Consider the following 17646-nt stretch of genomic DNA (forward strand, 5'->3'; position numbering starts at 1 on the left):
TTTCCTCAGCTATCCTCTTGTCCCTAATGTATGTATAAAATGCCGTGGGAGTCTCGTTAATCCTCCTGACCAAGGACATTTCACAGCCCCCTTTAACTCTCCTAACTCCCCGTTTGAGCTCATTCCTACTTTGCCGAAATTCTTAAAGGAGTTTGTCTGTTTTTAGTTGCTTAGACCTTAGATATGCTTTCTTTTTTGACTAAACTGATAAGTTCCCCTGCCATTCCTGCCTTCACATGAACATGCCTATCCTGCACTCAAGTCAACTGGTCCTTCAGACTTGCACATCTCCGATATGGATTTACCCTCGAACAGCCACTCCCAATCCACATTCTCTACTTCTTGTCTAATTCGGTTATAGTTAGCCTTCCCTCAATTTAGCATCTTCATCCAAAGTCCACTCTTGTCCTTATCCTTAAGTATCTGAAAATTTACAGAATTATGGTCACTATCCCCAAAATGCTCCCCCACTGCAATGTTGATCATTTCCCAATGCCAGGTCTAATATGACTCCCTCCCTCGTTAGACTACAAAAAAACCGCACCTTAACACATACTTAACTAATTGCACCCTGTCCAAACCTTGGCACTATGTGAGTTCCAGTCAATATCGGGGAGGTGAAAATCACCCAGCACAACAACCCTGTTGTTTTTACATCTTTCTAGAATCTGACTACATATCTCTTCCCCACCATCTCCCGCTGGCACCTGGGAGGGTTGTAGTATAATCCCAGCATTGCAAGTGAACCCAACCTACTCCTGAGCTATCCCATAATGCCTCACTGCAAGATCCCTCCAGGGTGTCCTTTCTTACTCCAGCTGTGATATACTCCCTAACCCCCACCACTTCTGTTTTCTCCTTTGTTTCATCTAAAACATCGATATCCAGGAACGTTGTGCTGCTGATCCTAGAACATTACAGCACAGTACAGGTCCTTTGGCCCTTGATGTTGCGCCAACCTTTGAAACCAAACTGAAGCCCACCTAACCTACCCTATTCCAGCAGTGGAACCAAAACAGATCTTTGCAGTACACCACTAGTAACTGAACTCCAGGATGAACATTTCCCATCAACTTTCCTGATGAAGGGCTCCTGCCGGAAACGTCGATTTTCCAGCACTACTCTAATCTTGACTATTTCCCATCAACCACCACCCTCTGTCTTTCAACTAGCGAGTTTCTGATCCAACCTGCTAAATCATCCTCAATCCTATGCTTCCCTATTTTCTGCAATAGCCTACCGTGGGGAAACCTTACCAAATGCTTTACTGAAATCCATATGCACCACATCAAATGTGTTCCCCTCATCCACTGATTTGGTCACCTTTTCAAAGAACTAAATAAGGTTTGTGAGGCACAACCTATCCTTCACAAAACCATGTTGACAATCCCTAATCCAATTATTCCTTTTTAGATGATTATAAATCCAATCTCTTATAATCCTTTCCAGCACTTTACCCACAACCGAAGTAAGGCTCACTGGTCTACAATTTCAGGGTTGTCTCTACTCCCCTTCTTGAACAAGGGGACAACAGTTGCTATCCTCCAGTCTTCTGGCACTATTCCTGTAAACAAAGACGACACAAATATCAAAGCCCAAAGGCTCTGCAATCTCCTCCCTAGCTTCCCAGAGAATCCCAGTATAAATCTCATCCACCCCAGGGGACGTCTCTATTTTCACACTTTGCAGAATTGCTAACACCTCCTCGTTATGAACTCAATCATGTCTAGTCTAATTGTATCTCAGTATTTCCCTCGTCAATATTGTCTTTTTCCAGTATGGATACTAACGAAAAATTTTAAGCCTCCTATCTTTTCAGACTCTATGCACAACTTCTCACTACTGTCCTTGACAGGCCCTAATTTTACTCTAGTCATTCTTTTATTCCTGACATACCTATAGAAAGCTCTAGGATTTTCCTTGATCCTACCTGCCAAAGACTTCTCATGTCACCACCTGGCTTTTCGCTTTCTCTTTAGGTCCTTACTGGCTAACTTGTAACTCTCAAGTGCCCTAACTGAGCCTTCACATCTCATCTTTACATAAGCCTCCTTCTTCCTCTTGACAAGAGATTCAAACTCTTTTAGTAAACCATGATTCCCTCACTCGACCACTTCCTGCCTGCCTGTCAGATACATACTTCACAAGGACACACAGTAGCTGTACCTTGGACAAGCCCCACGTTTCAATTGTGCTCATCACTTGCAGTTTCCTTCTCCACCCTATGCATCCTGAAACTTGCCTAATCGCATAGTAATTGCCATTCTCCAGCTATAACTCTTTGCCCTGCATTACATACCTATCCCTTTCCATCGCTCAAGTGAACGTAACCAAATTGTGGTCACTATCACCAAAGTGCTCACCTACCTCCAAATCTAACACCTGGCTGGGTTCATTCCCCAGTACCAAATCCAATGTGGCCTCACCTCTTGTTGGGCTGTCTGCATATGTGTCAGGAAACCCTCCTGCACACATTGGACAAAAACTGATCCATCTAAAGTACTCAAACAATAGCATTTCCAGTTCATATTTGGAAAGTTAAAGACCCCATAACAGCTGCCCTGTCACTCTCTCTCCTATCCAGAATTATCTTTGCTATTCTTTCCTCTGCATCTCTGGAACTATTTGGAGGCCTATAGGAAATTCCCAACAAGGTGATCTCTCCTTTCCTGTTTCCAACCTCAGCCCATACTACCTCAGAAGACGAGTCCTCAAACGTTCTTTCTGCTACTGTAACACTGCCCTTTCACTAACAATGCCACACCACCCCCTCTTTTACCATCTCCTCTGTTCTTGCTGAAACATCTTAAGTCCTGGAACCTGCAACAACCATTCCTGTCCGTGCTCTATCCATGTCTCTGAAATGGCCATAACATCAAAGTCCCAGGTACCAACCTATGCTGCGAGTTCACCTTTTCCAGATGCTCCTGGCGTTGAAGTAGACATATTTCAAATCACGTTCCTGCCTGCCAGTACATTCCTGCAGCCTTGAAACCTTATTCATTACCTCACTACTCTCAACCTCCGGGCTACCGGAGCTACAATTCACATTCCCATCCTCCTGATGAATTAGTTTAAATTGTCCTGAAGAGCATTAGCAAACGTCCCCCCTCCAGGATATTTGTACCCCTGTATTTCAGATGGGGACCATCCCACTTGTAGAGGTCTCACCTAGCCCAATATGAGCCCCAATTATCTGGGTATCGGAATCTCTCCCTCCTGCACCATCCCAGTAACCACATGTTCAATTGCTCTCTCTCCCTATTCCTCGCCTTGCTAGCATGTGGCATGGGTAACAAACCAGAGATGATAATTCTGATTGATTGTTCTAGTTCTAAGCTTCCACCCTCGGTCCTTGAATTTCTGCCTTACATCCCCATCCCTTTTCCTACCTATGTTGTTGGTGTCCATGTGGACCATGACTTGAGGCTGCTGCTCCTTCACCTTAAGGATACCAAAAACATGATCCGAGACTTCAAGGACCCTGGCACCTGGGAGGCAACACACCAACTGCGAGTCTCTCTCGTTTCCACACGTCTCTGTAAAACAACAGCATCATAATTGCATGCATTAATCCAGGCTCTAAGTTCATCTGTCTTAGCTGTTATACTATTTGTATTGAAGCAAATACAGTCCAAACTGTCATTTCTGCTGAGCTTTGCAACCTTTCCCTAACAGCTGTTCCTCATGCCTATATTTATCTTAGACTCCAGCTCTGCCCCTGGCTATACTTTTTGACTTTCTACTCTGGTTCCCATCACCACCATCCCATCCCATCCCCATCCACATTAGTTTGAACCCTCCCAGGGACATTATCAATCCTCTCTGCCAGAATATTGGTGCTCCTCCAGTTAGGTCCATTTTTGTACATGTCCCACCTTCCCTGGAAGACATCCCAATGATCCACATATCTGAAGCCCATTCCCCCTACATGTTCAGTTTTGCTTTGTGTCCACTCCTAGCCTGAGTAGCACGTGGCACGTGGTGTAACCTTGAGATTACCGGCCAAGATGTCCTACTTTTTAGTCCTAACTCTCTGAATTGTCATTGCAGGACCTTGTCACTCTTCCTACCTATGCCATTTGTGCCAAAATTGACAATTACTTCTATCTGTTTCCCTTCCCTTCCCATTTCAGAGTGGCCTGTACCCACTCAGAGACATCCATGACCCTGGCACCAACATACTATCTTAGAGAATGTCTCATGGCCACAGAACTGCCTATCTGTACCCCTGATTATCTAATCTCCAATTAGTGTTGTTCTAATACACTTTGTCACTCTCCTCTGTACAGCAAGGCCAGCTGTGGTGCCACCCACTGCAGCTGTTACCCTCCATTCCACTCCAGTGGTATCCAGAACAGAATATTTATTTGACAGGGGGACAGCTGCAGGGGGCTCGTGCACAGACTGCTTGTCCTGTTAGCAGTCACCCATCTATCTTCATGAAACTTGGGTGTGACCACTTTTTTTATAACTTCTATCTGTGCTGTTGTCTGCCGTGTGTGCTACTTCGTGTCTCAACTGCTGTTCAAGCAGAATCATTTGTTCAATGAGCAGCTGAAGCTGGATACACTTCCTGCAGATATAACTATCAGGATGCTGTCAGTGTTCATGATTGACCACATCTTGCAGGCAGAACGCAAAACCCCCCATTGCCAACTCCCTGAAAACAGCAAATACTGGAGATAACAGTGGGTCAGGTAGCAAATATAGAGAGAGACCAAGCTAATGTTTCGAGTCTAGATGATTCTTCACAGCTGAAGTTAAATGTTTAGGGGACAGCATTTATGCTGTGGTCTTTGGGGGAGGGGGGGAACTAATGGTGGCGTGCAGAGTGCTTCGGGCAGAAAGGATGCTGATAGTTCAGATTAAGTCATTGGAATATGAGAATGGCAGGACAATGGTGTATCTAACTGCAAGACTGAAAAGAGCAGAGTCCCACTGGGGTGAGGAAGGGGAGAGAGGAAATGGTGACAGAATGTAACAGCTACAGCTGAAAGAAAGGGAAGGAATGGGATTGGGTTCACAATTTGAAAGCGTTGAATTCAGTATTAAGTCCAGAAGACTGTAAAGTGCCTAGTGTGATGATGAGATGATGTTCCTCCAGTTTGTGCTGTATAATACTGGAGCACAGCAGCATGACGAAGACACACGTAGGTGTGTGAACAGGACTTTGTGTTAAAATGACTGGCTATGGGAAGGTCAGGGTTATGCTTGCGCACAGCCAGTAGGTGTAGGAGCCAGCTGATGTGGTATATTTGGACTTTCAGAAAGCATTTGACAAAATCCCACATACGAGATTATTGTGCAGCATTAAAGCTCATGGGATTGGGGGAAGTGTATTGAGATGGATAGAAAACTGGCTGGCAGAGAGGCAACAAAGAGTAGGAATTAATGGGTCATTTTCAAATTGGCAGGCAGTAACTAGTGACGTGCCAAAGGGATTGATGCTAGGACCCCAGCTATTCACAATATGTATTAATGATTTGGATCAGGGAACAAAATGTAACATCTCAAAGTTTGCAAGTGATACCAAGTTGGGTGGGAGGGTGCACAGTGGCGATGATGCAGAGATCATTCAGCATGATCTGGGCAGATTGGGTGAGCGGGCAAATCAATGGCAGATTGCAGTATAATTTGGATAAATGTAAGGTTATTCATTTTAGAAGCAAAATCAAGAAGGCAGATTAGGACCTGAATGGCTGTAAATTGGGAGGCGGAAATGTGCGGCGGGACCTGGATGTCCTTGTGCACCAGTTGCTGAAGGTAAGCATGCAGGTGCAGCAGGTGGTAAAGAAGGCAAATGGTACGTTGGCCTTCATTGCGAGAAGTTAAGAGCACAGGAGCGGGGATATGTTGCAGTTTTACAGAGTCTTGGTGAGGCCACACCTAGAATACTGTGTGTTGTTTGGTATCCTTTTCTAAGGATGCTCTTTCCCTCAAGAGATTGTAGTGAAGGTTTACCAGGCTGATTCTGGGGATTGACGTATGAAGAGAGATTGACGAGGTTAGAATTGTTTTAACTGGAATTCAGACGAATGAGGGGGTATCTTATAGAGACTAAGAAAAGTCAAACAAGACTAGACAGGGTAGATGCAGGAGAATGTTTCCAATGATGGGTGTGTCCACAGCAAGGGGTCACAGTCTGAGGATTCAGGGTGGACCATTTAGGACGGAGATGCGACATTTCTTCACCCAAAGAGTGGAGAGCATGTGGAATTCATTACCACAGGAAATATTTGATGACAAAACATTGAATGTATTCAAAAGGTGGCTAGAGATAGCACTTGGTGTGAATGGGCTTAAAGGTTGTGGGGAGAAAGCAGAACGCGGCTATTGAGTTGGACAATCAGCCATGATTGTGATGAATGATGGAGCATGCTCAAGGGGCCAAAAGGCTGCCTCTTACCCTTATCTTCTATGTTTCTGTGTTCTGCTAAGTGGTGGCCTAGTCTGCATTTGGTTTCTCCAGTACAAAGTCGGCCACATTGGGTGCAGCAAATACAATACACAAGATTGGAGGAGGGACAAATGAAATGCTGTTTCAGCTGGAAAGACTGTTTAGGCCCTTGGATGATGATCAGGGAGGAGGTGAAGGAACAGGTGTTACACCTTCTGCGGTTACATGAAAAGGTGCCATGGGAAGGAAGGTGTATGTGTTAGTAGTTGATGAATGGACTAGGTGTCCCAGAGGGAATGATCCCTGTGAAATGCAGACAGGGAGACTGAGGGGAAGATGTGTTTGGCGGTGGTGTTCTGTTGTAGGTGTCTGAAATGGTGGAAAATGATCATTTGAATGTGGAAACTGATGGGATGAGAAGTGAGGACAAGGTGGCCCTGAATACGCTGTTGTGAGTGATGGGAAGGGGACAAGGGCAGAAGAAAGGCTGAATGCAGTTGAGGGCCCTGTCAACCACAGTGGGCAGTAAACCACAGCTGTGGAAGAAGCAAGCCATGTCAGCAATACTGTTTTGGAAAGTGGCATCATCTGAACAGATGTGACGTAGGTGAAGGAACTGAAGAACGGGATTGAGTCCTTGCAGGATGTGGGGTGTGAGGAACTGTAGTGAAGGTAGCTATGGGAGTCAATGGCTTTGTAGTGAATGGCAGTGGACAGTTTATTCCCTGAAATGTAGACAGAGAGGTCAAGGACAGGAAGGGAAGTGTCGGAAATGGACAATGTGAAAGTTGTGGAGGGGTGGAAATTGGAGGCCAAGTGAACAAATCTTTCAAGAAACTGATGGGTACATGAAGCAACACCAAAGCAACAAAGTTGTACATGGTGAAAAAGACAAACAGAATTCCTATCTGAAGAAAGAGCAAGATTTCTTCGTGTAGGGATTCCTCGAAGAGATGTGGCGGTTGGTTGAACATGATGTAGAAGCAAATTACTGCAGATGCGGGAATCTGTACTGTAAACAACAATTGCTGGAGATCACACCAGCTCAGGCAGCATCCATGGAGAGAGAACAAGCAAATGTTTCGCTTCTAGAACATTGAACAGTACAGACCCTTCACTCGTCAATGTTGGTCAACCTGTGGAACCAATCTGAAGCCTATCCATCCTACACTATTCCGTTTTCATCCATTTATATACAGGGTTTTGTATATAACATTGGTCCTGCATGTTGTGGGTATGGGGTCTTTCATCCTTTTGAGTAGTTGACATAGTGTGCTGTGGATTGGTCTGCTACCATGTCCAGAGGTCGTAGGAGTCTCGTTGTCATTTATGATATGTTCTTGATCTGATGTAGGGTGACAAGTAAATCAGGATGTTGGTTTGTCCAAACAGCATCGGTGGACAAAGCTGTTGAAGGATAGGATATCTGGTCGGCATGGACACATTGGACTGAAGGGTCCGTTTCCGTGTGTACATCTCTATGACTCTGTGACTGTATGTTTATCCAATGGCCATTTAAATGCCCTTCAAGTTGGCAATTCTACTACTGTTGCAGGCAGTGCGTTCCACAGTCCTACTACTCTGAGTAAAGAAACTACCTCTGACATCTGTCCAATATCAATCACCCCTCAATTTAAAGCTTTGTCCCCTCGTGTTAGCCATCACCATCCGAGGAAAAAGGCTCACACTGTCCACCCTATCTAACCCTCTGATTATCTTGTATGTCTCAATTAAATCACCTCTCCACTTTCTTCTCTTGAACAAAAACAGCCTCAAGTCCCTCTGCCTTTCCTATAAGACCTTCCCTCCAAAACAGCTGACATCCTAGTAAATCTCCTCTGAACCCTTTTCCAAAGTTTCCACATCCTTCCTATAATGCGGGGACAAGAACTGTACGCAGTACTCCAAGTGCGGCCGCACCAGAGTTTTGTACAGCTGCAGCTTGACCTCGTGATTGTGAAACTCAGTCCCTCTCCAATAAAAACCATATGCTTTCTTAACAACCCTATCAATCTGGTTGGCAACTTTCAGGGATTTCTGTACATGGACACAGAGATCTCTGTGCTCATCAACACTACCAAAAATCTTGCCATTAGCCCAGTACTCTTTATTCATGTTGCTTCTTCCAAAGTGAATCACCTCACACGTTTCCGCAATAAACTCCGTTTGCCACCTCTCAGTTCAGCTCTGCAGCTTATCTACGTCCCTCTGTAACCTGCAACATCCTTCAGCACTATCCACGACTCCACCGACCTTAGTGTCATCCGCAAATTTACTCGCCCATCCTTCTACGCTGTCATCTCAGTCATTTATAAAAATGACAAACAGCAGTGGCCCCAAAACAGACCTTTGCGGTACACCACTAGTAACTGAACTCCAGGATGAACATTCCCCATCAACCACCACCCTATGTCGTCTTTCAGTTAGCCAATTTCTGATCCAAAATGCTAAATCCCCCTCAATCCCATGCCGCTGTATTTTGTGCAATAGCTATCATGGGGCATCTTATCAAATGCGTTACTGAAATCTATATACACCACATCAACAGTGTTACCCTCATTCGCCTGTTTGGTCACCATCTCAAAGAACTCAATAAGGTTTGTGAGGCATGACCTACCCTTCATAAAACCATGTTGACTATCCCTAATCAACCTATTCCTCTCTAGATGATTATAAATCCTATCTCTTATAACCATTCCCAACACTTTACCCACAACTTAAGTAAAGCTCACTGGTCTATAATTACCAGGGTTGTCTTTACTCCTCTTCTGGGATAAAAGGTCTAGGCGTCTCTTCATCCGAGCTGGTGTGTGCCGGGGCAGCATTTATGCTATAGTTGGCTCTTGGGTTTAAAATTGAACTTGTAAACTAAAAATTCAAGTTATTGCTTTCTTAAAAAAAAAGCACCTCCAATGTACTATCTGAATTCCTTGTTTAAGCAGAAGATGTACTAACTCTGCTAACCCCTTTAGAAAGACTGAGATATTTGCCCTGTAATGCAGTGTGATTCCTTCACCTGTTAAAATATATTAATTGCTTTGTCAGAGGGAGGTAATACATAAGAAATTAGATTTTTTTTCTGAGGAGGTAATCAGATGTGTAGATGAGGGTGGTGTAGTTGATTGGACAAGGTCTCACATGGGATGTGATCAAGAACGTAAAAGCACATGTGATCCAGCTTGACAAGATTGTTCCAAATTGGCTAAGTGGCAGTAGTCAGGGTGCTGATGGAAAGCTGTTTCTCTGACTCGAGGCAGGGGTACAGTGGCATACTACAGGCATTAGTGCTGGATTTCTTATTAAAGAAAAATCTGAAAGAACTGCAGATTCTGGAAATGTGAAAGAAGAATAGAAATTTCTGGAAAAGCTGAGGTGGTCTGGGGGCATCTATGGAGAGAGCAGAGATGATGTTTTGGGTTCAGTGTCCTTTCTGTGGTGATGCACTTTGGAAGAAGTAACAACACAAGGGAGTAATTGATGAATGGCAGGATATTGGGAAGCTCAGAAGAACAGCAGCAGTTTGGGATAAGCTTGCCCATAGATTCCTGAAATTGACAGGACAGGTTTGTAGGGTAGTTAAAGGGCATAGTGAACCTTTGTCTTGAGGAGTTGAAGCACAGGTTATAAGAGCAAGGAGCTTATGTTGGAGCTGTACAAGACTTTGGTTAAGCCACAGCTAGAATGTTGTGTGCACTTCTGGTCTCCACACTATTGGTAGCGTGGGGGAGGCGGTGATAGAGGCAGGGGCAGGAGATTCACCAGGATTTTGTCTGGAATGTAGCATTTTAACTGTGTAGAGAAGCTGATACTTTGTTTGTCATTCATTCATTCATGGGATGTGGCCATCATTGGCATGGCCAGCCAGCATTTAATGCTCATCTGTAATTGCCCAGAAGCAGTTGAGAGTCAATGACATTGCTGTGGATTAGGAGTTACATTTAGGCAAGACCAGGTAAGGATTACAATTTCCTTACCTAAACAGCATTAGTGAATCAGATGGGTTTTTCTGGCAAGCAATAATAGTTTCGTAAACATCATTCTACTCTTCTCGTGATTCTAGGTTTTTTTTTATTAAGTTCAAATTCCATCATATGGGATTTGAACCCTGTTCCCCAGAACATTGTCTGGATCTCTCGATTAATAGTCTCGTGATAATACCAGTGCCCCATCGGCTCCCCAGGATAAGCTCTGATTGTTTTCTTTGGAGCTGAGAAGGCTGAGGGGGACATGACTGAGATGTGTAAAAATTATGAGGGGCATGGACACAGCCTGGAAACAGCTGTTCCTTTTAGTTGAAGGCATAATTTAAAGTGAAGTGTGAGAGGTTTAGACGAAATAATGTTTCTCCTAAAAGATACTGGGAATCTAGAATGCACGCCCTGGAAGGGTAGTAGACGCAGGAGACCTCACAACCTTTTAAAAGTACTTGGGTGAGCACTTGAAATGTGCTGGAAATGGGAACAGAGTTGATAAATTGCGTTGACTCAATGAGCCAAATGGCCTCTTCTGTACCCTATAACTCTGTCATAATGCTTAATGCAACTGTAACAAGTAAAATAAAATGTTTAAATATTTGAAAGGTTAGGATGCTTGTGTTAACAATTATGTTTGTTAGCAGAAAAAAGCAGAGGAAGCTCACAAAATCCTTGAAGGTCTGGGTCCAAGAGTAGAATTGGTAAGTGTCATGTATCTACTGTCCATGCAATGTCCTTTGTCTGCTGCATGCTTCTGATTTCAGTCATTCCAATGTCACCCCTGTATTGCAACTATCAATAGGTTGCAATTATAAGATGCACATAGCTGATAGGATTACCAATGATTGGGAGATTACCAATGGTTGCATTCCTTTGTTCTTTGCAGCCATGCCCACGTCAGGTCACAATGTGAAACATTCAGAAAAGATTCCATGTCCAACATCGCACACTTCAAATCATGATCTGACCTGAATAGTGACTGTACAATATGGACAGCCCAGTATATGACGAGGGGTTGTGCCAGATTCTTGTGAGAGATGTGTGGAATTTTATATTTATGTCTTTTACCAAAGAATATCCATCAACATAAGGTTGGAAAATATCTGCAAGGAACATTTGTAGCTGAGAACATAAATGGGAGCAGGAAAAGTCCACATGGTCCATTGAATCTGCATCACTACTTATTGCATTCATGACTGATCTTTGACTTCAGCTCCTTTTTGCTACCTGCTCCCTGTTTCACTTTATTCTTTGAGAGACCAAAAATCTTCCTGTCTCAACATTAAACATTTTCATTGTGGCGAATTCCTAACTCCCAGGGGTAGCGAATTTCATTGATTCGCAATCCTTTGAATAAAGAAATTTCTCCTCTTCTGAATCCTAATTGAGACTGCATTTTTGTTGTAAATTCCCCATCGAGAGAAACAACCTCGATGTCATAATCTTAAGTGCTTCAATACAATCACCTCTCATTCGCTAAATTCCAGAGAATATAGACTAATTTATTCATCATCTCATCATGGATCAAAACAGTGTCATGCACCTACATGATGTACTGCAACATCATATCAAGGCTTCTCTGACAGCTTCAGCCCCATGATCTTTAGAAGAACAAGGGCAGCAACTGAAAGTTCTCCTCCAAGCCCCACACAATCCTGGTGCACCAATGCTCCACTATCGCATGGCCAAAATCCTGAAACTCCTTCTTCCAAAGTGTTGTGGGTGTCCCTACACTACAAAGACTACAGTGGGAGAAAGTAAGGACAGCAGATGCTGGAGATCAAAGTTGAGAGTGTGGTGCTGGAAAAGCACAGCAGGTCAGGCAGCATTCGAGGGCTTCCTGATGAAGGACTTAGGCCCGAAATGTTGATTATCCTGCTCCTTGGATGATGCCTGAAAGACTACAGTGGTCCAAAGAGGCAACTAAGAATCATCTCCAGGGTATTTAAGAACGGACAATAAATAAATGCTAGCATTTCCAGTGATGTTTAATTCATATCTCATGAATTTAAGAAAAAACTATCTCAAGGATGTTTGCTGTGATAACTGCATTGCAGGTAAAACTGTGTAATTTTGGTCTCCACATTTGAGGAAGGCTATACCTGTGGGTATCTCCTTCCTTAAATGTTGAAACCAAAATTACATAGTTCTGTACCCAGTGTAAAACTAACTGGAAATGGTCTGTCACTGTACTGACACTGGTTATGGGCCTGTTCCAATAACAATAGGATGCAGTGCTGATAAGTACGTTCTCTAACTGTGCAAATCTGCGTAGAGTATCTCCCTCCTTTCTGAAATAATGGGACTGAATGTGCAACTTTGCAATCTGCAGCAACCGTTCAGAATCTACAGAGTTTTGAAGGATGACCACCAGTGCATTCACAATCTCTTTTGCTACCTCTTTCAACACTCTTGTGATATCAAACCTGGGGATGTCTGCTTTCAGTACAATTACTCTCTCCATTATTGATTCTTCATTAATGCTAATTTATTTCTGTTCCTTGTTCTGACATTACCTTGGTTCGATTATTTCTACACGATTTTGTGCATCTTCCTCTGTAAAGGCAGTCCCAAAATAGTCATTTCACGCTTCTGCCATAACCCCATTTCCCCTCATACGTTTTTGTGTCTCAGCCTGCAATGGACCTATGATTATTAGATTAGATTAGATTAAATTAGATTAGATTACTTGCCGTGTGGAAACAGGCCCTTCGGCCCAACAAGTCCACACCGACCCGCCGAAGCGCAACCCACCCATACCCCTACATTTATCCCTTCACCTAACACTACGGGTAATTTAGCATGGCCATTTCACCTAACCTGCACATCTTTGGACTGTGGGAGGAAACCGGGGCACCCGGAGGAAACCATGCAGACACGGGGAGAATGTGCAAATTCCACACAGACAGTTGCCTGAGGCGGGAATTGAACCCGATCTCTGGCGCTGTGAGGCAGCAGTGCTAACCACTGTGCCATCGTGCCGCTCGTTGTTTCTTTTTAATAAATCTACAAAAGCTTTCCCAGTGTACTTTGCATTTGTTGTTAGTTTACATTCATATTGTATTCTCTCTTTATCCATTTCTCAGTCCTCTGTTAAATTCGAAGCGCTGTTACTCCTTTGATTACTATGTTTTTGGGTAACTTTATAAGCCATTCTTTTAATCCAGTACAATCTTTAACTTGATTGGTTATCTACAGTTAACTCACTTTTCCTGCTTGTTTTGTGTGTCAAAGGATGTTTGTTGTGAACCATCCGTTGATTGTTTTAAATACTCGGCATTATCTGTCTACAATCCTAACTTTTAATGTATTTTCCCAATATATCATAACCGACTTGTCCATCATACCTTCACGGTTTTTCTTTGTTTAGATTTAAGACCCCAGTTGAATTACATTTTAATGCACTCTATTGACTTCAAACTGAGTGGAAAATACCATCATATTGTGGTCACATTTCCCTAAAAGACGTTTTGCAACAAGCTCATTACTTAGCCCTTTCTCTTTGAAAATATTAGGTATAAATGGCCTATTACACGGTTGGTTCCTCCATATGTTAATCTAGAAAACTATCTTGTACACATTCCTGGAATTTTGTCCTCCTCGGTATTGATGCTCACTATTCAGTCTTTATGTAGATTGAAGTCATTCATGATTGTTGCATTGCCCTTGTTATATATGCTGCTGATTTCTGCTGTGTATCCTACACTATCACTACTATTTGACCAATAAACAATAACTACAAATATTTCCGACGAAGAGTCATGTTGGATTTAATATTTACTCTGTTTCTGTCTCCACAGAAGCTGCTAGACTTGCTGAGTTTATCCAGCATTTTTTTCATTTCAAATTTCCAAGTATCCATAATATTTTGTTTTTATTATCCTACCAAATTTGCTACGCCTTATTTCTTATCTTCAAACAATTTCTACATCTTGTTCTTCAGATCTTGGAATCCCCACATTGCGGAAAGTGGTCATTTGGCCCAATGAGTGTGCACCGCCCCTCTGAAAGGCATCCAAACGAGACCCGGTCCCCCCTATCCCTATAACCCTGCATTAATCATGGCTAATCCATCTAACCTGCACTACCTTGGACACTAACCTGGGTCCCTGGCGCTGAGGCCACAGTGCTTGCCCCATCTAAGATCCTTTCTCATTAACGCCCTAAACGCATCCCTTATTAGCAACACTACTACCACTGTTTCCTTTTTGCTTGTCCTTCTAAATTTTGAATATTTTTAAGTAATCTGTTCCTAGCCATGGTCACTCTTTAGCCACCTATCTGTAATTGTAACTAAGTCAGTGCCATTTGTGTCATCAGATTACTTTATTACAAATACTGTATGAATTCAGGCAAGAATGTATTTAATTCTGTCTTTTTAAAATTACTATGCCCAAGTCAGGAACTGCATGAACTTGCATAGTTTGCTATGTGAAAGCTTCTGAAAATGGGATTATGGGTGCTGTGAATTCTTGATGTGGATCTTTCTGAGTGACCATGTAAAATACTGTAATGGAGGTTTGCTCGCTGAGCTGGAAGGTTCTTTTTCATGTCGCAAACCTACATCAAGAACCTCAACCTGTGCTATAAATCTTCTCAAAACTAGCTAATGTAAAATAATCTTGTGGAGTTTGCAAATTCTGCAGAGAATTGTGGCGATCTAATGATGGAAAATTATTTTGGGATGTAGAACACCACCTGGTATTTATGCACCTAGTAAAGGTCTCGTATAACCACAGGTGATGTAACACAAAAACACAGAGGACCATGTGTTGCTACTTGCTGGGTCTGGACATTATCCATAGGTGAATGGAGGGTAGTTAACAATTTGGCCATTACGTTTCTCCATTTAAAACCAAACCTTTAGGTGAGCCTGAGTGATTTATAGATCATGGATTGTGGTAGCTGTGCACCTTCAGGAAGGTGGGTTTATTTAACTTTTTGCCCATTTATTAAGACATTGCATGAATTTTTGATGCAGTTTTCAAAATAGTAAATCTATTATGATGCTTAAGGAAGATTACATAGATTAGATTACTTACAGTGTGGAAACATGCACTTCGGCCCAACAAGTCCACACTGACCCGCCAAAGTGCAACCCACCCAGACCCATTCCCCTACATTTACCCCTTCACCTAACCCTACAGGCAATTTAGCATGGCCAATTCACCTAACCTGAACATTTTTTGGACTGTGGGAGGAAACCGGAGCACCCGGAGGAAACCCACACAGACACTGGGAGAATGTGCAAACTCCACACAGTCAGTTGTCTGCGGTGGGAATTGAACCCAGGTCTCTGGCGCTGTGAGGCAGCAGTGCTAACCACTGTGCCACCCACGATGTGGATGATTTCTTGTTTTTAATTCTGAAAATGTTAGGCCAGTGGTTACGTTGTAGTATTTTTTAAAAGTCGATCGTAAATATTCACTAATACAAATTGATAATCATCAACCTCATCTTTTTCAGCCACTTTACAACCAACCATCTGATACAAAGATTTACCATGAAAACATCAAAACGTAAGTAACATCTGGGGGGTGGTTGCTGTGCTGTATGTTCTGAATGGGATTAAACAATATTATGCTCTGGGGTTTGCTGCCCTGATCCCACCTTACTGGATATCAGTCAGTGATGTATGCTAAGGTTTATTGCGCTAATGACCTATGAAAAGCTGCTGCCATCTACTGAAACAAAAACAGAAGTAGTTGGAAAAGCTCAGCTGGCCTGGCAGCATCTGGGAAGAAAAATCAGAGTTAGTATTTCAAGTCTGGTGATCCTTCCTCAGAACTGAGGACTCAGTTCTGAGGAAGGGTCACTGGCCCAAAACATTGACTGTGATTTTTCTTCACAAATCCTGCCAGATTGGGTGAGCTTTTCCAGCAACTTCTGTTTTTGTTTCTGATTTGCAGCATCCACAGTTCTTGTGGTTGCCATCTAATGAATGTATTTTGAGTAGTTCTTAGTCAGAATGGAGCAATCTTAACAAATTACTTAACTTTATATTTTAAAAAAATGTTGATCTGTTGCTTCTTTACTCACCTCTTAGTCAATCCAAACAAACTAATGTCATAAAATAGAATGAAAGACGAAACAGAAATTAATTGGTCAAATACTGTTGTGTACTAGATTTGGCATGTGTTGTGTTTTTGTGTTCTCCTGAACACAAAATTGCCACTCTTGTGTTGGTTTGGTAAGTAGTGTAGGTTCAATTTACTTACATTTCAGAAAGGATTATTTAACAAACAAGCTGAACTCTTGTAGAGCGACATTTATATCTTAGTCTAGCATGCTGTTTATGGCTTCTGGCCATATGGTGTCATTCTTATCCTTGGCTTATAGACACACTCGGCTCTTGAAGCGGTAATCAATAGAATGTGTTGCATGTTTACCTCAAAGTGTCAGTGTTTAATGCTTCTTGTTGGGCTGGAAATAGCCTGGCTTCACTGGCGGCACGGAGGTTAGCACTGCTGCCTCGCAGCGCCAGAGACCCGGGTTCAATTCCCGCCTCAGGCGACTGACTGTGTGGAGTTTACACGTTCTCCCCGTGTCTGCGTGGGTTTCCTCCGAGTGCTCCGGTTTCCTCCCACAGTCCAAAGATGTGCAGGTCAGGTGAATTGGCTATGCTAAATTGCCCGTAGTGTTAGGTAAGGGGTAAATGTAGGGGTATGGGTGGGTTACGCTTCGGCGGGTCAGTGTGGACTTGTTGGGCCGAAGGGCCTGTTTCCACACTGTAAAGTAATCTAATCTAAACTCATTGTTTAAAAGACAAAAACGAAAACTTTTGAAATCCAGAAATACAGTGCTTAATATGTGGAGGTATAGACTGAATATGTGTATAATTTAATGCTGCACTGTCTTTTCAGTACAATTCTTTGAAGATTTGGGCGGCACGGTGGCACAGTGGTTAGCACTGCTGCCTCATAGCGCTAGAGACCCGGGTTCAATTCCCGCCTCTGGCGACTGACTGTGTGGAGTTTGCACATTCTCCCCGTGTCTGCGTGGGTTTCCTCCGGGTGCTCCGGTTTCCTCCCACAGTCCAAAGATGTGCAGGTTAGGTGAATTGGCCATGCTAAATAGCCCGTAGTGTTAGGTAAGGGGTAAACGTAGGGGTATGGGTGGGTTGCGCTTCGGCGGGGCGGTGTGGACTTGTTGGGCCGAAGGGCCTGTTTCCACACACTAAGTAATCTAATCTAATCTAATCTGTTCAATCATCTATGACTATTAATTCTTTCTTTATTAACTATGGACAAATTTGGCAAGTTCCTGGTATGT

At 43.1% G+C, this 17646-nt stretch overlaps 1 protein-coding gene across 1 annotated transcript in view; it reads left to right on the forward strand.

Moving 5' to 3' along the window:
- Nucleotides 1–17646, forward strand: part of ncor1 (nuclear receptor corepressor 1) — a 413945-nt gene that overhangs the window by 111617 nt on the left and 284682 nt on the right. Inside the window, exons 8-9 of the mRNA XM_043713232.1 lie at nucleotides 11019–11075; nucleotides 15841–15893. Coding sequence (XP_043569167.1) covers nucleotides 11019–11075; nucleotides 15841–15893 — 110 coding nt within the window. The remainder of the gene's footprint in view (nucleotides 1–11018; nucleotides 11076–15840; nucleotides 15894–17646) is intronic.

Source organism: Chiloscyllium plagiosum, chromosome 23, assembly GCF_004010195.1.
Source record: "Chiloscyllium plagiosum isolate BGI_BamShark_2017 chromosome 23, ASM401019v2, whole genome shotgun sequence".
Classification (NCBI taxonomy): Eukaryota; Metazoa; Chordata; class Chondrichthyes; order Orectolobiformes; family Hemiscylliidae; genus Chiloscyllium; species Chiloscyllium plagiosum.